General features: G+C 34.8%; 1 protein-coding gene across 1 annotated transcript in view; it reads left to right on the top strand.

The window, feature by feature from the left end:
* The window catches only part of Trdn (triadin), a 398,410-nt gene that overhangs the window by 266,638 nt on the left and 106,732 nt on the right, over positions 1 to 25,040 (top strand). The window contains exon 21 of the mRNA XM_029532915.1: positions 7,152 to 7,196. Within this exon, the coding sequence (XP_029388775.1) occupies positions 7,152 to 7,196 (45 nt within the window). The remainder of the gene's footprint in view (positions 1 to 7,151; positions 7,197 to 25,040) is intronic.

Below are 25,040 nucleotides of genomic sequence, written 5' to 3' on the forward strand. Positions count from 1 at the left end.
AAGAATGTGAGCTTGAACCAATTACCTATTTCTTTTATAGTAGCTTTGGATCTAGCCTACAGGGATTCTCTTCCAGGTTACTATTATTGGTCATTTCAGAGCATACCTCTCATATTATATACAAGGCCAGTCCTGAATAAAATGAAACAGAAATGAAAAAAAAAAAAAGTGAGCTTGTTGTTCTTGAGGGACACATAACATTGGGCATGAGCATATCTCTGAATCAGACATGGCATAAAAAGATTTAATAAGTCTAGAAATAAATCCTTCTATCAAGGTTAGAAAAGCCAACCCAGTAGGAGGAAAAGAACTCCATAAGTGGATAAAATAAAGTCAGAGAAAGTCCCTGTTCCCACTCCTTGGAGTTCCACAAAAATCCCAAGCTGAACACCTACAACATGTATGCTGAGGGTCTAGCACAGACACATGTAGGTTCTGTGATTGTCATGTAAGCATCTTTGAGATCCTGTGAGCCCTGCTTAGTTAATTCTGTGGGCTATGTTCTTCTGATGTCCTCAGCCCCCTTCCCTGGCTCCTATGATCATTTCTCCTTCTCTACTGCTGGGTTTCCCAAAGTCTGTCTAACATTTTGGTGTGGGTCTCTGCATCTACCCCCATTGGCTGCTGTAGGAAGCCTCTCTGATTATGATTGGGCTAGGGACTTTCTAAGAGTATAACAGAGTATCATTAAGAATAATTTCATTGGGGGCCCCAATGGAGGCACTGGAGACAGTACCCAAGGAGCTGAAGGAGGTCTGCAACCCTATAGGTGGAACAACAATGCGAACTAACCAGCACCCCCAGAGATCATGTCACTAGCTGCATATGAAGCAGAAGATGGCCTAGTCAGCCATAATTGGGAAGAGAGGCCCCTTGGTCTTGCAAACTTTATATGCCCCATTTCAGGTGAATGCCAGAGCCAAGAAGTGGGAGTGGGTTCGTAGGGGAGTAGGGGGGGGAGAGCATAGGGGACTTTCGGAATAACATTTGAAATGTAAATGAAGAAAATACCTAATAAAAAATTGGAAATAGTTTAAAAAAAAAAACTCAAGGCTCTGACTTGCAATAACAAGAACAACTATGTGATTACTAACCATGAATGGACGTTCACCGATGTTTTTAATAAACAAATCCTTAGTGAGGAAAAAAAGAGAATAATTTCATTTACTTTTTATGTTATTTATTTACTTATTTACTTAATTTTATTTTATTTTTTGTCAGTCATGTTTTGTTCTACCCTAGGACTCTGAGCTATCTGGCTCAGGCAGTGTCAGGCATTGGTCTCAATGTTGACAAATCATTGGTTGACCATTACCCCAAGCTATGAACCACCTTTACCCCAGCATATCTTTCAGTAAGGACAGGATGTGGGTGGAAGACTTTGTTACTGGATTTTGTGACGTTCCTAGTCCAACCACTGGGAGACTAGCCTTGATACAGAAGATGGCCTGTTCAGGATCCGCATTAGTGGGAGTTCTAGCTAGGGTCAATCTCATAGGCTTCAGGAAGTTTCCATTGTACTAGATTCTCACATTGCCCCTTAAAAGCTCACTTATTCCAATCTTCTCTCCTATATTACTCCCTCTGCCCCTTTCTCCCTTACCCAATTCCTCTGGTTCTCATCTTCACTTACTCATAGTCTACCCAAAAAAATCTACCCAATTTCTCTTTCCTTAAGATATCCATGCTTCTTCCTTCCTAAACCTCTCCTTTTAATCTAATTTCTTTGAGTCTGTGAAATTAAACTTTACTTATCAAATAGTGTCAACTTATAATTGAGTATGCATCATGTTTGTCTGTCTGGGTTGGTGTTGCCTGACACAGGAAGATTTTTTTCATAAATTTTTCTTCATTTTTATTTCAAATGCTATCCCTAAAGCCCCCTCTACCCTCTCCCCTGCCCTGCTCTCCAACCCACCCACTCCCACTTCTTGGCCCTGGCATTCCCCTGTATTGGGGCATATGATCTTCATAAGACCAAGGGCCTCTCCTCCCATTGATGGCTGACTAGGCCATCTTCTGCTACATATGCAACTAGAGACACAGCTCTGAGATTTTTTTTTCTATTTGTATTTGTGTCTGCAAATTTCATGATGTCTTTTTTTTCCTAACAGCTGGATAATACTCAATTTGTAAATATACCACATTTTTTATATCCTTTTTTTTCCGTTGAAGGACACCTAGGTTGTTTCCAGTTTCTGTCTATTATTAATAAAGCCAGCATGAATATAGAAGAGTTGAGCAAGCATGAATATAGCAGAGTTGAGCAAGTGTCTTTGGGATAAGATGGAGTGTCTTTTGGTTATATTCCCAAGAGTGGAATAGCTGAGTCTTGAGTAAGATTGATTCCCAATTTTCCAAGGAACTTCCATATTGATTTCCATAGTGGCTCTATGAATTTGCACTTCCACCAACAATGGAGAAGTGTTCCTTTAACTCCAAATCCTTGGTTTAATGAGTTGGCCCTGACAGGTATAAGATAGAGTCTCAAAATGCTTTTGGCTTGAATTTCCTTGATGGCTAAGTATGTTATGCATTTCTTAAGTTTTCCTCAGCCATATGAGATTCCTCTATTGAGAATTCTTTGTTAAAATCTATACCCTATTTTTAAATTGGACTGATTTGTTTGTTGATGTCTAGCCTTTTGAGCTCTTTACGTATTTTGGATATTAGCCATCTATAAGATGTGGAATTGATGAAAATCCTTTTTCATTCTGCAGGGTGCCATTTTAATAGGATATATATTTTTATCATGTTCATTCCCTCTCCTTTCAAATTTAATTATAAACCCCCACACATGTAATAATTAATAAGCATGTTGTTTTCTTTTATTGAAAATGTTTTGTACAATATATTTTGATTGTCATTTTCTCTTCCCTTACTCTTCTCATCTCTTGCAACTCTCCATTCTATCATTATCAATACTTTTCCTGTCTTAGAAAAAAACAAGCATCTAAGGAACAATTAAACAAAGTAAAATAAAATAAAATAAAATACAAAAATAATCAGGATAGGATAAAACCATCAAACAAGTAAAAGGACCAAGCAAGGGAGAAGGGCAAGAAACACTTATAGACTCCTGCTAGCCCACTGAACCATCCACATCATGGATTATCAGTGTTGTCTCTAATACTAGGAGAATTTTTTTTCAATAAGCATTATGTATAGCTGAATTGAAGAGCCAGCTACAGATACCATAATGCTTGTTAGAGAAGATCGTCTCTATAACTCTATTTTTCTAGAGCCATTCACAATGTATCAATCCATATTGGGCAGGAGTTCCTACTGAAAGAGAACCAATTGAAAATATACATGTCATAAATGAAGATTCACTAGAGTAGGTTATATGGTAGGGAGTGGGGAGTTCAACAATGCCATGAAGATATGGGGGACACTGAGAAACTAATAGCTGCCTGGTTTATAATAATGGGTACCTCAGGAATCTCAATTTGCTGCAATGTATTTAAAATTCCTAGAGAGATCTCTATTAGAAAGTCAAAAAAATTGAGTTTGAAATCAGTGAAGAATGGAAGTAACAATAGCCACAGCCCCAACTACAAGAATAGATAGACACATTTATCAGCAAGAAGAATGAGGGAAGAAGGGGACAAATAAAAGAATACAGAAAGTGACAGCTAGAACCAAGGGCTATTTGAAGGGAAATATCTAAACGTAGTATAGTAGACACTTCTAAATTATATAGACATGGGAGGGTACTATAAATGATATTGCTAAATAATGGAGAAGACAGAGCACCAAAGGGCCAGTTCTTGTCACCAAATGAAACTTCCATGAGCAGAGGAGGGTTACATCTAATTGAGTTGTTGCCCAAAGGGGTCTCATTGGAATCCCAAGGAACCCAGGCTGTTGCCAAGGCTATTTGTTGCTTCCCACAAACTGACCTCAAGGTTCCATTGATAAAGACATCACCTATACAACTCACTGAACATGAAGAAGTCAAGATGGTGCACACATATACCCCTTACCCCTACTGATTAGTGTTCATGGTTCTGGAAGGTTCTGTACATGCTACAGTCTTCAGATGCTAATTCTTTCTGTTCAATGTGAGAGCAAGGAATTATCTCATTTCTGTTTGTCCTATGTGAATTTTAAAGAATATACATTATTCCTCTGGCTGGATATACACATTAATTCTCTTATGGGACATTAACATTGTTTTAGATGTAGTTAATAGTACGTATTGATTTGCTTATCATTTTAATGGATTAATTGAAAGTGGCATATCTTCATAAACTTAAGTATTCTAATAGCAGAACCTAGTGAGACATAGTCATCAAAGAATACATACATACATACAAGTAATATTTTATGGACTATTCAGATTTTATTTGAAAATATTCATATACATACATCTGTATATTTAAATATATTTATATAACAATGGGAAAAAACTATGAATTTGAAGGGGAGAAGATAGATGTATATGGGAAAATTTGAAGGAAGAAAGGGGAAGGGAGAGATTTATATTGTAATCTTAAAAATAAAATAATCATTGAGTAAGGAAAAAAATCAAAATTATATTCTCTTACAAAATGTGTGTATTAAAAACATATCATTATTAGGTAGAAATTAAATTCGAATTAAATCAACAATTTGATAATATGCCTGGGAAGATTTAACCTTTTCAAAGATATAGTACTAGGGTGTGTACCTTTATTTCTTTACTTACTTATTTAATTTATTAGTTAGTTGGTTTTATGGGCTTTCAGTACACAGTCTAGGCTTTGTCTCAAATTCAAAATTCGCAAGCCTTAGCCTTCTAACTGCCAGTATAAAAGATGTATACCAAGCAGACCTAGCTAAAGGAATAAAAAAACCTAAGTGTTTGGGTAACAAACTGAGGAAGAGATGTAAGTATAAGGAGCTCTCCCTTTAGGAACCCTGTACTTACAGGATGTAAAAAACAATGTCTGAAGTTCCCAGTCTTTTTCCTCCAAATATGGATGTTTCTTCATTCTTGTTATTCTTTTATTTTGAAAATATAATTTTATTTATGTTAAAATTTATTCCATTATTCACGTTTGTTAAATTATTGCTGGGCAGTGGTGGTACATGCCTTTAATCCCAGAACTTGGCAGGCAGAGGCAGTGGATTTCTGAGTTTGAGGTCAGCCTGTTCTACAGAGTGAGTTCCAGGACAGTCAGGGCTATACAGAGAAACCCTGTCTTGAAAAACCAATATATATTACATGTATATGTAATATATAATATATATTATATGTCTACAGAAATATATATATATATATATATATATATATATATATATATATACATATATATACTCTTTTTGTCTCTCTTGATGGATTTCTATCATATTATTTCAGTATGGATTAATAGATTCCTATTTAGTTTTTAGTTTCTAACTTTGTTAGATTCATCTATTTCTCATTTTAATTAATTATCTGTTACATTTTTAAGTAGCATTGGACAAATAATACAAAAAATTATGAGAGGGATAATTGTGTTTAAAGTAGAGTAAAAAAAATGAAGGGGGGAAAAAAAGAAGCCATGCAAGAGTTACTTGTAGCTACTGGGTCTTGTGCTTGCCATAGTCAATCAAGTGTTTCATTGCTTTAATAAACTAGAGGAATTACCTGCTTTATCACTTAAATATTAAGGCTCAAGATTAGATAACATGCTGCCATTGCAACAGCATTTATTTGACAAAATGGGAATGTACACTTGAGAGCCTTGCTTATTTTTCTGGGATACATAAACCCCTGTACAATTTTTGACAAAAATCTAAACCATGCCCTTTATTTCTTAGAGCAATTCAGTATCTAGGAATGGTCAATGTAGGTGTATGACAGCACTCATTATCCTATATGGAAGCCAGGTCCCACCCCTCCTTGAGTGGTCCTAACCTAACTCTGTCTACAGTTTAATAGGAACAGAAAATAAGATCATAACTTCATTGGTATCCTCTGGAAGGCCTGTAAATTCCCCTTATTCAAAATCTTTCTGTACACGTTGGATTTGTGAAACTCAGAAAACTTAATTTGCTTTGAGCTAAGTGTTCTCTTCAGTTAAGAGTTCCATTTGGAGATTAGAGTACAATGTTTGTTTAAAACCTAATTCTTTTTAATTCTAATAAATAGTAACGTACTTTAGGGTATTTTTGAAGTAGATGCATACAATGATGAAATTCATCACATTTCCTTTGTTTTTGTTTTGGTTTTTTTCTTATATTATTTGTCTTTACTTAAACCTCTTTTCTTCCTCTTTCAATTCTTTTCTCCTACTTTTCCTTCCTCCCTTATTTAGCGGAAGTTACCAGTGATGTACTTATGTGCCTGATGTCTGCTTCCTAATATTAACGTGCTCACGACACCCTGCATTTGATTAAAATGAAGGCCAGACCTCTGGCTTAACTTAATTTCACTTAGATGCTTTGATAGTAACATTGCAGAATATTCAATACATTATATGTTCTCTCAAAAGGAAAACAAAATCTAGCTGTTGCTCAAATTCTCTGAAGATTCTTTCTTGAATCGGTTACTTCAGCTGCAGGCACTGAGTTCATATGAAAATTTCTGCTTATTTCATGTGTAACTAGGTAGAATGCAAATCTTCCACTGAGAGCAATAAATCTTAGAGAAAACTTGAATCAGGATGTGATGTTTTCACAGATCTCTTTTTGGCTACTTGTGATGTAAAATGAGTTCATTTAGTACTTACATGCATTTCAAGCATGATAGCATGGTCCTTTCAGTTGATTAAGACATGCTAAATCTGAATTTTAAGAAGTATCTTATTGACATTTGTGTAACACTAAGAGACTACAGTCATAAACTGAATTTTAAATCAATTAATCATAGTCCTGTCAAGTGCAATTCTTTGTAGCTTTTTTATCAAAGCACAGTATAAAGGAATAAAATAGAAAAGAGCGTGGAAGAATTAGCCTTGAGAGTGGAGGGATTTCTGCTTTTTGCATTTGTTCTAATTCATTAGGATTAGATTTAACCCAGATTTAAATTATGTTATAGAGAGATGAGAAGTATTTTTAAAAGCATTTGAGAATAGCTTGTTTAGAAGGAATATTTGGTATTGAATGCATCCCCAAATGCTTTTATGTGGAAAATAAACATTTCAGATTGGAACTCTTATTTAAACCTTATCTTTGTTTTGCAGCCCTGCATGGAAAGAAAGAAGAGAAAGCCAAGACAGTGGAGCAAGGTAAAAAAAAAGTGAAGCAGGTTGACATTATCTTCTTTAGAAAGAAAACTACATGAGGAGGAAAACACTGGATTCAGACAGGCAGAAGACAATAACCTTTAAATCTCTTGCTCTATAGCAAACTCCTTGCATTTTTTTCAGGACAGGGAGGACGGGGGCAACTTTCTGGCCTTGTTTCTCTATCGTGTATCAAGCTTTGAGTATAAATGCAGAACAGAAAATCTGTACAAACTGCTTCCTTATATCATCAGACATGCTAAAGAGTGATAATAAGATGAGCTAGAAAACTGGTACACATTTTTTTTTCTGTTTAGCTTTTTATTTTCATACCACCTTAGAGATGACAGTCAAATTCAATCCTATTTATGAAAAATAATTTATATTGCTTTAAAAATAATTTGTTGTATTAAGATACTGGGGCAAATGATATAAAAGTTATTAGAGTTGATATGGTGACTTTGATGGTTGATTTCACCCAAAAGGCCTGAAAATTTATTGTGATACATTGTAAGGTCACCAAAGAGTTTATATATATGTATATATACATGTACATATATGTATATATATGACATATATATGTATATATCACTATACCATAATACCACAATATGCTTTAAACATGCTCTTGACCACTGTTTTAAATCATTTAAAATTATATTGTGCCTTTTCTTAAAACTCAACTAAATGAAAATATTAAGGATTTGGAAGCTTTGAAAAATTACAGTAATATGATAGTTATATCAATAAAGTTTTCCTCCTTATTTTGGCGTCTGGTTATCCACAATTTAAGAGTCAATACAATATTTCAAGCAGCTCATTCTGGGCAAAATGTCTGTGTTAGTGTTTGAAATATAAAGCACAAACACAGAGTTGTGTTTTGGCTTGCTCATTTATACAGCTTTTAGAATGTAAATTTCCTAAGCCAAAATGAAGACAATCATTTCCAATCTGCTTTTCTGACTTAGATATTATGTAACTCAAATAAAAAGTTATATGTATAAAGGATGAAACAAATTGTAAATTCCCAAATTGTATATATTCTCATTTAGGTCTTTTTTTTCACAAAAACAATTTTGATAAGTTGTCAAAGTATACTCTAATTCACCGAGCTTCATGATTTTCTGTCTTCTAGACATAAAAATTACTTATCAGAACTTGCTTTGCTTTTTGTTGCTTGTTTGTTTTGTTAATCAAGGTTTAAAGCATGCCAGGCAAATAGTGCAAAATTAAGCAGCATCCCCATCTGAGCAGGATGTTTTAAAATCACTATAGCATGTTAAAAGTACACTGACTAATAATGGAGACAACACAATAAACACAGTGGTACCTAACATGATTGACAGGAATACTGAATGTTTATTTCTTCAAGTATCCCTTTTATTAACTCATTGATGTCTCCTCAAATGGACAATGGCTCATTAGTTTGTGAACTTATTATTTCAGATGAATTTTACTAAAATTTTCCTAAACTTACATTTTTTAATTTTATGAAAACTTGGTTTTTTTGTTCGTTGGCTTATATAAAACAAAATATAATTATTGTTATAATTTTTATAAAAGATTTTGATTTTAATTGTAACAGTGCACTCTCATATATTAAAGTATAAATATAAAAGAAAATATATATTTAAATATAATGCTCCTTTATTGGTATAGCTAACACAAATACTTGATGATTAAAATAGGTATTTTAAAACATGATTAAAGCCAGGAAATTGCATGTAAAAAAAAACCAAACCAACAAACCTACTTTGCTCTATATGTTTCATGATGGAATTCTAATATTTATTCCTAAGAGCATGTTTTAAGACTCTGTAGTCTTTTAACTTTTATATAGGTTTAGTTAGCTTTAGAAATATTCATTATCTAAAATGAGTTTATAATTAATTAAATATCATCAAAGATGCTGTATTTACTCATTTAAGTTTTAACTTGTGGAAATCTTTATGGAATACACCATGATTGTTCTAATTCTTATCAGATTTCAATATGCTGTGTGACCTGACTCTAGTTGTGCATATTGAACATCTTGATGTACATGCATCCTAGCTATGCATGAATAAATTATCTCAGCACCACTTTACATTATAGGAAATACATTATTTGGAAAAGGTGGAATTAATTTCCAGTAAGTCTAATTGAAAAGAAGAGCTTTGATCACTTGAAGGCCTAAGAGCAACAGAACTAAAATAAATGAGATTTTATTTTAATTTATGGTGGCTTATTTTTATTTTTCTCATGCAGATATTATGTTGGATAGATGATAGATTTGAGGGTTAAGAAAGATTTTGTATATCGTTACATTTAAAAGCCATTTAATTAGGAAAACTATGACAAGGTTATATGTAGGATGATTCTCATGACATGTTTCCTCCACCTGATATGGCTGTGCTTATGGGGAGAACCAGCATGCCAAAAATAAAAATACCATGCATGTGCTGTATCACTGTAATTTGCATGATGTATTTGAAAGAGTGCATTGTAGTTCATTGATGTAATGCTCATTCTTGAAAATTACTAGTTTGTTGAATTTAATTTACTGAGATTATATGGTTTTTGTATATGTTCTTTTGCAAAGTAGAGCCACAGTCTTAAATACCACTTCATTCTTTTTCAGAAGGAACAGACTGATGTGATTTTCTTAGTACTAGTTGAGGGAGGCAAAACACCCACTGACAGCAAGTGCTGTGATGTACAAGAAGAGACCAATTAACACAATTCTTTTGGGTCTCAATGATAAGCTTGGAGTAAGTTGTTCTGAAACAGGGAAAAAGTGGAAAAATAGCTATGAATTAATCATTTGCAAGCTGTTATTTCTTCACTCACTTGGTTCATGTCATTATTGATGTCTTCTTTAGAATTTTTCTAAGAGCCTATCACTGTGGCCTATAAACAGCAAATACTCAATTTTAAGAAAGGTTAGTTGATTGCAAACAGAGAGAAAATGTCAAGAAAGGATTATTAGCTGACTGAGAATTTAACAACTCGTGCCTAACACACTGCGAAGCTAAAGGAATATTCTATAAGTCAAAGTTCTAACACTGAAGGTATGAAATTCTTTCAGAAGTTAGATTAAGCCTTTCCCTTATATATTTAAAAATAAAAATCATCAAGGAAAAGTATTAGTCAACAATATCAGTTCTCATATATTTGTAGTTGGTTCTTATTCTTAAGAAGTCCTGTGTGGTGAATGGTATATGGAAAAATATGGAAATTGTAGTTAAGTTTGCTAATTGCACATAAGTTAATTAAGAACTTATTAACAATGAAAAATGGAAGAAAAAGTTAAATAATTATTTAATTATGTCAAATCATATGCCATAGTCAGGAAAGTATGACTTATCCTAATTTCTAAAACACATTTACAAAGTATGGGAACTACAAAAGGCTAATATGTTTTTCAAATGAAAAAATTCTGACCAAAAGTTATTAAATGGAGTATGTTTTATAGAAGTATATTGTTACTTTTAGGAGAATTTGTCAAGAAAACCTCTTATTTTTTAATTATAGCATTAGATTGAAAACCATACTTTATAATCTTAAATGCTTATGAACAGTTCAGTACCTCAAAGATAGTTTAAAAGTGATCACAGAATTATTAAGGATAGTGTTCTGTCCTCTTAGAAAATAAATATGAGAAAAAAGAAAGAAAATAAATATGACTTTACAAACCAATTAATCTGAAACATGACAATTATTTTTTTAAAAAAAACATTTGATATCCAATTAGCTAAGGATATGAATTTAAACAAAATTACTCAACTTATGAAGGGTAAAATTGGGAGAGTATAGATCAAAACTGTATCAAAGTTAATTTCCTCTAAAAAGAAATTCAGTTTTGCCATAGATTTAGAAACATTTCAACCCTCATGGTACCTGAAGGATTTCTGTCTTTCTTTGGATTGGATGTGATTCTGAAAACAGTGTTAGCATATAATTGTGAAAGCTTTGAAATTTGTCAGAGAAGGTGGAAAACAAGTCCTTTGTATGCGAGACATTACTTTCCTCTATCACAGTAGACTTCCAGTATCTACGCATGTATATTGTTTTCTAATCTGCTTTGTGAAATTATTGTAGATTTATCCTGTAGTTTTAAGAGATTGTTAAAGATATCTGAGAACAGTGATTTCTGAGACAATCCTCCTTATTTTAATAATTGTATTTATATTTCCTGATATGTCAAATTTAACCTTTAAAAATTCAATAGATTAAAACTAAAGGCCTACTTGATCCAACTGTGTTTAATGATTTGTGTGATATGTGATTGATTTGCACATGTAGATTAAATCTTGTTGTTGACCCTCAATAAATTTTAAATGATAAGAACAATATGATTGATTTCTGTGAATTTCACGTGTTTGAAAAACAGTTTGTACCACAATTGTTTAATATTTATTGAGCGCCCACAACAGGCCAGGCACTGGGGAAGGGATATGAGGGGCACTGGGTTGACTCAAGAGAGAAGCTGGTTTACAACAACCCCAGAAAACACATGCAAATAAGCCCTCCATGCCTTTTTAAACATATTTTTATTTATGTTGATAGAATACTTAGCATTTCATCGTTTTCTCTGCTCATATAAACATTTTACCTCTTCTTATCCTTGTTTAATACTTTTACAATGACATGATCTGTAAGAAATTCCTATCCAGTTCTTGCTCTCTCACTTTTTCTCCTTTCTACTTCATTATCCCTTTAATAAATAATCAGATCTAAATTCCAAATATCACAGAATAACACATCACTCAAGGGAGTTTGTTTCTCACAAAGTGACACTATCTGTCATGCAATATTTGATGTATGTGACTTTTTTATTGGTATCATCGCCATCCAACACTGAAGACAATTTTCCCCCAGGTAATTGCCCACCTGAATCAATGTTTAGATTTAGAGATCATGTTAATGATACTCATTTCTTTCAAAGCAAAAAGATATCTGCACACTTATGAGATTTTTTCCTAGGTCATTTGCCTTGTCCTAACTATGTGAAGCACTATTATTTGCATCCAGGAACCTCAGTAACAAAAAGATGAGAGGAGATAGTTGGTAGATGGCACTAGATACATTGTTTAACAGGGCAAGAAACACAATTGTGAACAAAGCATGAATCCTACATTGCCTTCATTTGTACCATCAGTGCTTCACTAATACAGTTCCTTGATAAAATATTTCAATGTTTTTAGTTCTAAAAGTTATAAACATCCTGTATTAATTGTTTGTCCCTGTACCATTTATCAGTCTTACACTTTGACCAAATGTGAAAACTAGAGATTACAAATATGAACCATTTCTTATTGCAAGATCTAATCTAATTATAAATATGATTATAAATTATTATAACTTATAATCTAATTATAAATATGATGCAGAATTTCATGTGAACTCCTAATTTAATAACAAAATATTTTACATTTCCCTTGATGTTAGATAATACACTTTAAATATATTAGTCAATGCATAAAGGTAAGTGATTTTGATCATTTTCTACACCCTAACCTCAGGTTCAGGATCAGGTGCATGTTCAAGTGCATCAGCAGGTAAAGGTTTCTGTTTCATTTTTCACCGCAAGGAAAGTTATCTTACACATACTATTTTTCCTCAAATATCATTTTGATAACCATTGGTAAGGTTTGGCACATAAAATCAACATTAAGCATTTGACATAGATAACTGAGGATTAAAGGATTCAGGTGAACACAGAAAACTTAGCCTTGCATATTCTTTGCCTTTCTACTGTGAATGGTATGGAAGGCTGAAAAAAACCACTGTAGCCTTTCCATTAATCACAGCAAATAAATGCTACTTTATGATCTCAAGAGCAGTATCCAACTGCTTATGTTTTCTTTCCTATGAAAAATCTATTTCTTTCATGCCAATAAATTGAACCCATATATTGGTTATATCTTTGAAAAGAAAACATGGCACAGTGATTGCACTATAAAGTTGATTGATTAGACAAGAGTAAATCTTTTATTTTTTTTAACATATTCTCTTAATTCTTTTATGTACATATTGGTTTGCTACTAAAGACTTATGTATAATAAAATGAAATAAATTTCCACATACCATATTTTTGCCTTTAGCGTATATGACTTACCTTTGTATAAATTTGTAGATCACTAGCATAATCATCTAAAATTAATGTTTAGAAGACATCTGAAATTTTCAACCCTTGACTTTATCACACTAAAGGAAATTACACATTTTTAAAACAATATTTTATTTTTTCCTTAGTGAATTTTTTTATTATTTTCTTTATTTACATTTCAAATGTTATCTCCTTTCCTAGTTTCCCCTTCAAAAACTCCCTATCCTCTCCTCCCTCCCCTGTTCCCCAACCCACCTACTCCCACTTCCTGGCCCAGGCATTCAACCTATACTGGGGCATATAACCTTCACAGAACCAAGAGCCTCACCTCCCATTGATGACCAACAAGGTCATCCTCTGCTACATATGCAGCTAGAGACAAGAGTCCCTCCATGTGCTTTGTTTGATTGGTGGTTTAGTTCCAGGGAGCTCTGGGGTTACTGGATAGTTCATATTGTTATTCTTCCTATGGGGCTGCAAAACCCTTCAGCTCTTTGGGTTCTTTCTTTAGCTCCTCCATTGAGAACCCTGTGCTCCATCCAATGGATGACTGTGAGCATCCACTTCTGTATTAGTCAGGCACTGGCAGAGCCTCTCAGGAGACAGCTATATCAGACTCCTGTCAGCAAGCTCTTGCTGGCCTCTACAATAGTGTGTCTGGATTTGGTGGTTGTTTATGGGATGGATCCCCAGGGGGCAGTTTCTGGATGGTCATTCATTCAGTCTATACTATGAATTTTTCTCTATAACTCCTTCCATGTGTACTTTGTACCCCTTCTAAGAATGATTCTGAGCTTCTGGGCTAATATCAACTTATCTGTGAGTGCATATCATGTGTATTCTTTTCTGATTGGGTTACCTCACTTAGGATGATATCCCCAGATCCCTCAATTTGTCTAAAAATTTCATGAATTCACTGTTTTTAATAGCTGACTACTACTCCATTGTGTAAGTGTACCACATTTTCTGTATCCATTCCTCTGTTGAGGGACATCTGTGTTCTTTCTAGCTTCTGGCTATTATAAATAAGGCTGCTATGAACATAGTGGAACATGTGTCATTATTACAAGTTGAATCATCTTCTGGGTATATGCCCAATAGTGGTATTGCTGGATCTTCCAGTAGAACTATGTCCAATTTTCTGAGGAACTGCCAAACTGATTTCCAAAGTGGTTGTACAAGCTTGCAATCCCACCAGCAATTGAGGAGTGTTCCTCTTTCTCCACATCCTCACCAGTATCTGCTGTCACCTGAGTTTTTTATCTTAACTATTCTGACTGGTGTGAAGTAGAATCTCGGTATTGTTTTGATTTGCATTTCCCTGATGATTAAGGATATTGAACATTTTTTTAGGTGCTTCTCAGCCATTCTGTATTCCTCAGTTGAGAATTCTTAGCTCTGTACCCATTTTTTAATAGGGTTATTTGGTTTTCTGGAGTCCAACTTCTTGAGTTCTTTATATATATTGGATATTAGCCCCCTATCAGATTTAGAATTGGTAAAGAGTTTTTTTCCCAATCTGTTGGTTAGTGTTTTCTCCTATAGACAGTGTCCTTTGTCTTACAAAAGCTTTGTAGTTTTATGAGGTCCCATTTGACGATTCTTTAGCACAAGCCTGTAAACTCCTGTTCTGTTCAGAAATTTTTCCTGTGTGCCCATATCTTTGATTCTCTTCCCCATTTTTTCCTCTATAAGTTTCAATGTCTCTAATCTTATGTGGAGTTCCTTTATCCACTTACATTTGAATTTTATACAAGGAGATAAGAATGGATCAATTCACATTCTTCTTCAGGCTAACCAACAGTTGAGCCAGCACCATTTGTTAAAAATGCTGTCATTTTTCCACTGGATAGTTTTAGCTCCTTTGTCAAAGTCAAGTGACCATAGGTGTGTGGGTTCATTTCTGGGTCTTCAATTCTATTCCATTGATCTACCTGTCTATCACTGTACCAGTACCATGCACTTTTTATCACAATTTCTCTGTAGTACAGTTTGAGACTGGGGTTGGTGATTCCACCAGAGGTTCTTTTATTGTTGAGAATAGTATTAGAGAAACAACACCCTTTAAAATAGTCACAAATAATATAAAATACCTGAGTGTGTACTGTATACTAAGAACTTCAAATCTGAAAAAAGAAATTGAAGATCTCAGAAGATAGAAAGATCTCCCATTCTCATGGATTGGCGGGATTAATTATAGTAAAAATCTTGCTGAAAGCAATCTACAGATTCAATGCAATGCCCATAAAAACTCTAACTCAAATCCTCACAGAGTTAGGGCAATTTGCAAATTCATCTGGAATAACGGAATTACACATTTTAAGGTATGGCAAGAGCTAGTGTAAATTCTAACATCAAAAATATCTTGAACTTTTGTATTCTTCCCTTACTTTTGGGTAGACTGATAGACAAAGGTTGTTAGAGAGTTCTTGAAATGTCAAGAGTCAATTTACAGTTTCCTGTGCAAATTTGTGTTGGCAAAGCATTTCTCATAGGAAAGTTTTTCATCATTATAGCTTGAAACATTTGATTTCATTCATTTGAGTTTTAATTTAAATAAAGGATAGTCTCCAACAGTTCTATATTCTCATCAAAAGCTCTGAAAATAATATTTAGGAAGAAAAATTACTGAGCTAGAACTTTTGATTTATGAATTCTAAGAAAAAATAAGGAATGTATTGTTAGTTGTAAAATACTAATTCAATATAAAGCTACCTCAAAATGAAACTGTCATTAGCCTATTCTTATTAGTCACTACTTGTGTGACATTGGGTAGTCTTGTTCTAGCTACATATATAGATCAATTATTTTATTAATCATCCCATGAATTCTCATTTCATTTTATGAGAAAGCTGTGCCATTATAAAATTCTCAATTTAAAGACAGATATCCTATATATAAATCATTCATATTTTCCATACATGCTGAAGAATATCCTGAATTATTGAGCCAAGAACAGTCTATGGGAAATAAAAGAATCTAAGTCAGATCCAGATTCCAAAATAAAAATAGTTAAAAAATATTGTAAGGCCTGCAAGATGGCTTTGTGGATACAGGGGATTGCTATGAAATCTTGAAGACCTGGGTTTTACCCCCTCAACCTATGTAAAGATGGAAAAAGACATTCCACTTTCAAAAGTTCTTCTTGCTTAGGCACACAAACCGTGGTACAGAAATCTACATAACAATGGACCCCTCATCATATGAAGTTAATACATATTTTGGAAAAAAGAGAATCTTCAATGTATAATGCTGGTCAACCTGAATGGTTGCATGTAGAAAAATCTAACTAGATCCATACTTATCACTCTGCACAAAAATAAACTCCAAATGGATAAATGGCAATTCTAGAAATAATCTGATCAGAAATAATTCTGATATCCTTATATCTAAAAGATTTGGATATATTTCACTTACAATTAATTTCAAAGGAGAGCAACAAAACATACTAGTAGATATTAAATAGATTAAATGAAATTCCTGAAAACACAAATTTAAGCATGAGGTTCAGTTATAATGAAAAGTTTTATTGCAGATATAATACTCATTATATGAAAAATAAAATAGTAAAGTATACAAAAAAAATTTTGTCTCTGGAGGAAGAAGGCTGTATGTAGGTGATGTAACCATGAGTGGGTAACTACTTTTGCAAGAATGTAATAATGAATTACTACCAGTTCATCAGTTTGTACCACATTCTTTCATCAAAACTGTATTGAATTAATATTATGAACAAAAGGAAGTTTGGAATATGATTTAATATGACATAACTGATCCAGAAAGCTCTTCCAGGACACTCCTACAGCTAATAAATAAATTCAGCAAGGTTCTGGATACAAAACAAACTAATAAGTATCAGTAACCCTCCTATATGCAAATGACAAACATTCTCAAAAGAAAATTAGGGAAATAACACCTTTCACAATAGCCTTCAATAATATAAAATTGCTTTGGAGTATCTCTAAACAAACAAGTAAAAGACTTGTATGATAAAAACACTTCAAGTCTTTTATGAAATAAATTAAAGAAGATATCTGCAGATTGAAGGATCACCAGTGCTCAAATTGTCATCCTACCAGAAGCAATCTACAATTTCATTTAAATTCTCATTAAAAATTCTAACAAAATTTTCACAAATCATGGAAATTTTTAGGTTCACTTGAAAACACAGAAACCCCATATAGCTAAAACAATACTGAATAATAAAAGAACTATGGGAGTCATCACCATCTCTGATTTCAAATTACACTAGAAAGTATGCTTGACAAAAAGGAGTAATAGCAGGAAAATAGACACATTGGTAAGTGGAACTGGATAGAAGACCCAGATGGAAATCCAAACACCAATGGATACCTCATTTTTCATATGAAGGCCATATACATTCTAGAAGGAAGGAGTATATTCAATGAATAATGCTGGCCAACCTGGATGGTTACATATAGAAGAATCCAAATAGATCCTAACTTATCAATCTTCACAAACATGAACTCTAAATGGATAAAAGATATAAATCAATATACACTCAATCTAATAGACGAGAAAATGGGAACTAGCTTTGAGCTCACTGGTACAGAAGAACTTTTTTTTTTTTTATCAGAATGAGGATTGCACAGATACTAAGATCATGAGTTGTTAAATAGACCTCATGAAACTTAGAAGACTCCACATGGCAAAGGATGTATCAATTGGACAAAGCAGCAGTCTAGAAAACGGGAAATGATTTTCACCAACTACACATCTGATAGAAGGTAGTATCTAAAACATATAAAGCACACAAGAAGCTACATTTAAAGAAAATAGCCCTATTATAAAATGAAGAACAACTCTAAACAAAATTCTCAATAGAGGAAACTTAAAATATCTAAGAAATGCTTTTAAAAATGGTCTTGTGAAGATTCTATGCCCCAATATAGGGGAATGCCAGGCCAGGAAGTGGAAGTGAGTGGATTGGGGGGGAGGGGAGGGAGGAGGGTATAGGGCAATTTTGGAGAGGGAACTAAGAAAGGGGATAACATTTAAAGTGTAAATGAAGAAACATCTAATTTTAAAAAAGAATAAAACGATGGTCAACTTCTATCTTCTCATGGAAAGGCAAATCAAAAGTACTTTGAGTATTCATCTCACATAATGAGAATGGCTGAAATGATGGTGTAAAAGGAAAACTCACTCATTGCTGGTGGAAGTGCAAAGTTGTACACAAAACCCACTATGGAAATTAGTATGGTGATTTCTCAGGAAGATGGGAATTAATCTATCTCAAGATTCACCTATATGACTCTTGTGGTAACTGCTTCATACTACCATAGAGACAGTTGTTCAACCATGTTGTTTGCTGCTCTATTCACAATAGCCAGAATTTGAAAATAAGCTAGATGTCACTCAACAGAGGAATGAATAAAAAAATAGTATATTTACACAATTGAGTATTGCTAAAAAAAATTACATCATGAAATTTGTAGGCAAATGGATGGAACTAGATGGAAATCTTCCAGAGTGAGGTATACCAGACTCAAAAAGATGAGTGTCATATGCATTCACTTATGTGAAGATAATGGCTGTCAATTTAATAATATTCAAGCTACAATCTGTAGAATAAGAGAGGATAGGTATAGAGCAAGAAAGTAAAGGGAACAGATAGAATTCTTTGGGAAAGGAAAATAAAAACATAATTATGGATGAATGGGACTAGACTAGGAGGATCAAATGCAGAGGGGACAAGTTGTAGTATGGAATACAGAGAGAGACAGTTAAAAGGGATCTGTTTGAGGGGTAGTATGGAGGCTTAATTCATTAGAAACTTTCTAAAATATATACATATATGATGCAAATATAAATGAGATCACCAAATAATGGAGGAGAATGTTTCTCAACCTGCCATTTCTTGTCACCAAAAGAAAATTCCAGTACTGGGATTGGGTTATATCTAATTAAGTTGTTGGCCAAATTCAGAATGTTGCCAAGTTTATAGATTGCTCTATACAAACTGAACGTAAGTGCTCATTGTTTAAGATAATGCCCAGACAACTCATTGAACATAAAGATGTTGAGGTGATACCTACATAAATCCCTATCTCCTACTTTCCATTGTCTTTGGTACTGAAGGTACTCTCCATGCTTTTAAAAGAGAAGCATAAACACCAAGCCATTCACAAATATCTACAATGGTGTACTGCCTACAAGATATGCTGAGGCAATGGTGGTACATTGTTTGTGGGAGTAACCAATCAGTAACTAATCTGACTTGAGGCCCACCCTAAGAGATGGAACCCATTCCTGCCACTGCTTAGGTGAACAAGAACCTGAGACTATATAGCCCAGGGTCATATGGTAAAACCAAATAAATCTGGTCAAAAAAAAAAAAGAAGAAGAAAAAGAGAAAAAAAGGCAGTGATAAAATGACTTCTAATAATATTCACATGGATCAGTTTCTAATTCACGCATCATCAACAAAGCCTCCTTCTGCAGCAGATAGAAACAAAGACAGAGACCCACAGATAGACATTAGGCAGAAAGTAAGAGACCTTCGAAGGCTCAGTCCTAAATGAGATATATCCATCAAATTTCTCCGTACAGAGGTCAAGGAAAGATGCTGAAGAGTTTAAGAGCTAGGTGGAATGGAGGACACAAATAAAACAAGGCAAATCAACAAAAGCAAAATTTATGTGAACACACAGACTGAGGCAGCTTGCACAGGGCCTGTGTGGGTCTGCAGCAGGTCATTGGCACATAGATTATGACTTACAGTTTAATGTTTTTACAAGGTGCTGAGTCTGTTATTGAGTGGGTCTCTGATTCTTGTATCTTCTATTAGGCTTTCTTTCTTTTGCTGGTTTATTCTGTCCATCTTCAGTGTAATATTGTTTGTTTTATACTTTATTTTGCTATATTTACTAGTATATTTTTATAAGTCTGTTATTTTCTAATGAAAGAGAGAGAAAAAGAGTGGATCCAGATGGAAGGAGAAATGGGAAAGAACAGAGAAGAGTATGGAAAGAAAACACCATAATCATTATATATTAAGTGAGATAAGAAGCCATTATCAAAAACAGGAAGAAAACACAAGCAAAGAACACTATGAGAAAGGGTACAATGTGTATTAATTCTCTTTATGAAAGCAGATGAGAAGTAAAGATAAATTATGGATATATTTAATTAGAAGTAGTGTAGGACATTAAAAAGTTACATGTGCCAACACATTGGGAAACATATATTTGACTGACTGACTGATTGATTGATTGATTAATTGATTGGATTGAATAATAAATGATTGGCTTGTTTCTTTGGTTTTTTGACCATTTCTTACCCTTGAAGTTGTCTTGTCCAACCTCGATTTGGCAGTTTTTATTTTGTTTTGTGATATTTCATTTGGTTCTATTTTTTAAAAGTGGGTGAATGAATGAATGAATGAATGAATGAATGAATGAATGAATACCTAGACACTAAGGGAAAAGTTAACAACTGAACTATCAGTTATATCTACAAAGAGAAGAAAAATCAGTTCTTGCCAATAGAGATATGAGGTGCCCATGTGTATATGAACCACTACAGTACAGATCTCATGATCAGGAGTAGTTGACCATCAAATGAGGTTCTTCACAAATTTTGTGTATACTCCTATTTGGGTACATTTTGTTGTTTTTTATTTGTTTATTTTTCTGGGTATAGTTTTATTGTATTGGTTTTGGGAGTTTCTACTGTTGTATTTGTTTTTTGTTTGGTTAGTTTTTTAGAAAAAAATTTATGTAAATAGGGAAGGAAAGAGGGTCTGGAAGAACAATGAGAGGGGAAAATATAATAAAATATATGTAAATTTAAAAATTGATTCAAATAATAAAAATAGAAAATAAAAAGATTTTTCATCAGTATAATGATGTAAATTTTAGGTCTTTTAACCACAACACCACAGTATGAATTGCCCAGTACTTTGCCACTATTCTATAGCCAGGGACAAGCAACATATTATTCCTCAGATTTCATGTTTTTCATATGCCTATGATGATTTCTATTTATTCTTTGAAAAAAAACTTAATGTCACTTTCAGTATTCAACATAAATGCAAGTGTTTCAATGAAATCTTATTTCATTCTCCCTTCGGTGGGGTCATCACAGCATAGAATGGATTGTATGCATTCTTTTATGTTTTCTCACTCAAAAGACAGAAGAGATCTTGAATAAATATTAAATTTATCTAGTTTTCTATTTTAAAAAACTAGATGTTTAACATACTAGTATATGTGCAGGGACTTGCTTAGAAAATTGGTTTGTTACACTAAATATTGTTAGGAAGAAATTCCAGTTTTTGGGGGGGAACTGAGGTTTTGGTTTATAGCTTTGGTTTTGATTCATTTTAACCATGTCTTTTCCAAAAATCTAAGATCTCATCATTTTGAGATATATATGCAAAGTTTAAAATATGATAATGGTGAATTAAAAATTATAGAACTCTAAATAATTAATATATCAACTCTGAAAATCATTACATATAGACAATAATATCTAATCAAAATATGCAAACTGATCTAGTGAATTGTTTAATATGATTGTACTGGCTAGATTTGTGTCAACTTGACAAAGCTGGAGTTGTCACAGAGAAAGGAGCTTCAATTGGGGAAATGCCTCCACAAGATCCAGCTGTAGGACATTTTCTCAATTGGTGATCAAGCGGGGGTGGGGGGTGTCCCTTTGTGGGTGGTACCATCTCTGGGCTGGTAGTCTTGGGTTCTATAAGAGAGCAGTCTGAACAAGTCAGAGGAAGCAAGCCAGTAAGAACATCCCTCCATGGCCTCTGTATCAGCTCCTGCTTCCTGACGTGCTTGAGTTCCAGTCCTGACTTCCTTGGTGATGAACAACAGTGTAGAAGTGTAAGCTGAATAAACCCTTTCCTCCCCAACTTCCTCCTTGGTCATGATGTTTGTGCAGGAATAGAAACCCTGACTAAGACAATGATCTATTACCTCTGACTTTAAGAAGAAAAAGGAGCAATTTTAAAGATGTTCACAAACATTATTTGTCTAAACTAAAATCACATTCATAATTTTAAAATTTATCAAAACAGGCAGCTAAAAAATATCCTAAGTGAGGTAACTCAGACCCAAAAGGACATGTATGGTATGTAGTCACTAATAAGTGGATTTTAGTAAAAAAAAAAAATACAGAATACCCAAGATACAGTCCACAGAACTCAAAAAGTTGAAGGACTCAAGTAAGGATGCTTCAATCCCACTTGTGAGGGAGAAGAAAGCAATCACATGGGAGGATGGAGGGACCTGGAAGGGAAAGGAAATAGGGGACAGAAAGAGGTGAATATTATCTGGTATTTGATGGGGAAAAAGAACTGAAGCCCTGAGGGCAAGTAGAAAGAATGAAAACAGGCAACCTTGGGCGGTAGGAGGTTGCGGGGACCCTACAGAATGTACCAGAGACCTGGGAGGTGAGAGACTCTCAAGACTCAAAGTGAGGGACCTTAGATAAAATGCACTACAGTGAGTAAAAGGAACTTGGAGAGCCCACATACAGCAGAAAAATAGGGCATGAAGTGAAAGAGGGGGTTGCCATCCCAAAGTCAATACTCTGATCCACAATTGTTCCTGTCTGAAAGAACTGTAGGGATGGAAATGGAGAATACCCAGAGAAAAAGGAGGTCCAGCAACAGGCCCAAAGTGGGATCTGGCTTGAGGAGAGGCCCCAAGGCCTGACACTATTACTGAGGCTGTGGAGCACTCACAAAAAGGGACCTGTCCTATCATGACTGTCCTCCGAAAGATGTAACAAGCAGCTGAAAGAGTCAGATGCAAGTATTTGTACCCAATAGTCAGAAGCTGCTGACCCCTGTGGTTAAATTAGGGAAGAGCTGGAAGAAGCTGAGGAGGAGGGCAACCCTGTAGGAGGACCAGTAGTCTCAATTAACCTGGAACCCCAAGATCTCTCAAACACTGGACCACTAAACAGGCAGTATACACCAGCTGATATGAGGAACCCAACACATAGAAAGCAGAGGACTGCTGGGTCTGGGTTCAGGCAGAAAATATGTACCTAACCCTCAAGATATTGGAAGCCCCAGGGAGTTTAAGAGATCTGTTGGGGTATGGGTGGGGGAGGGAGGATAGGGACATCCTGGTGGAGACAGAGGGGCTGGGAGGAGATATGGTATGGGGAACAGACAGAGGGTAGAACAGGAAGGGAATAAAATCTGGAATTAAAAAAAAAAGATTAAATAAAGCTATACCACTCTTGGGAATATACCCAAAAGATACCCCATCACGCCACAGGGCAGGTGTTCCACTATGTTCATAGTGGCTTTATGTGTGATAGCCAAAAGTTGGAAACAACCTAGATGTCCCATGACAGAAGAATAGATACAGAAAATATGGTTCATTTACACAATGGAATACTACTCAGCTATTAAGAACAAGGACATCCTGACTTTTGTAGGCAAATGGATGGAACTAGAAAATTTCATCCTGAATGCAGTAACTCAGACCCAAAAGGACATGCACAGTATGTACTCACTAATGTGTGGATAGTATTCAGTAGAGAAAAAGAGAAAAAGAAAAAAAAGTACACAATACTCAAGACAGTCCACAGAACTCAAAAAGCTCAACAAGTAGAAGTACCCAAGTGAGGACACCTCAGTCCCACTTGGGAGAGAGAAGAAAGCAATCACAAGTAGGGAAGGAGGGCAGGAGTAACCTGGGAGAGAAATGGATGTGGGGGGCAGAGTGGGAAGTTGGAGGAGAGGTGAACCTGATCTGGTATTGGGTGAGGGGAAAGGACTGAATTCCTGAGGGCCAGCAGAAAAACATGAAAACAGGCATCCTTGAGAGATAAGAGGTTGAGGAGACCCTCCAGAATACACTAGAGATCTGGGAGGTGAGAGACTCTCAGGACTCAAAGGGAGGGACCTTAGATGAAATGCCAGACAGTAGGGAGAGGGAACTTATAGAGTCTACCTCCAGCAGGAAGATAGGACACCAAGTGAGAGATGGGGTTGCCATCCTACAGTCACAACTCTGACCCATAATTGTTCATGTCTGAAAGAATTACAAGGATGGAAATGGAGAGAAGCATGAGGAAAAGAAGGTCCAGTGACAGGCCCAAAGTGGGATCCAGTTCAAGGGGAGGTCTCAAGACCCAACAGTATTACAGAGGCTATGGAACATTCACAAAAAAGGACCTAGCATCACTGCACTCCAGAAGACCCAACAAGTAAAGAGTCAGATGCAGATATTTGCACCCCACCGATGGACAGGAGCAGCTGGCCCCTATTGGTGAATTAAGGAAAGCTGAAAGAATCTGAGAAGGGTGATCCTGTAGGTGGACCAGCAGTCTCAGTTAATCTGGACACCCCCCCGCCCCGAGATCTCTCAAACACTGGACCACCAGCCAGGCAGCAAGCATCAGCTGATATGAGGCCCTGAACACACATACACTAGAGGACTTCCAGGTCTGTGTTTATTCAGAGATGTTGCACCTAACCCTCAAGAGACTGGAAGCCCCAGCGAGTTTAGAGGTCAGGTGAGGTGAGGGGTGGGTACATCCACGAAGAGACAGGGGGATGGGGAGGATGTATGGGATGTGGAACAGTCAGAGATGGGGTGGGGGAATAAAATATGTTGTGTATAATTAATTAATTAAAAATAAATAAAATAAAAAAATAAGAAAGGTTAGAAATGCTTTAAATATTTTAAGCATGTCTAAAAAAAGACATTTATTTTTAATGGTGAGAAATTAAAATTCTAGTAAAAATAATAAAGAAG

Source organism: Mus pahari, chromosome 21 (assembly GCF_900095145.1).
Source record: "Mus pahari chromosome 21, PAHARI_EIJ_v1.1, whole genome shotgun sequence".
NCBI classification, from domain to species: Eukaryota; Metazoa; Chordata; class Mammalia; order Rodentia; family Muridae; genus Mus; species Mus pahari.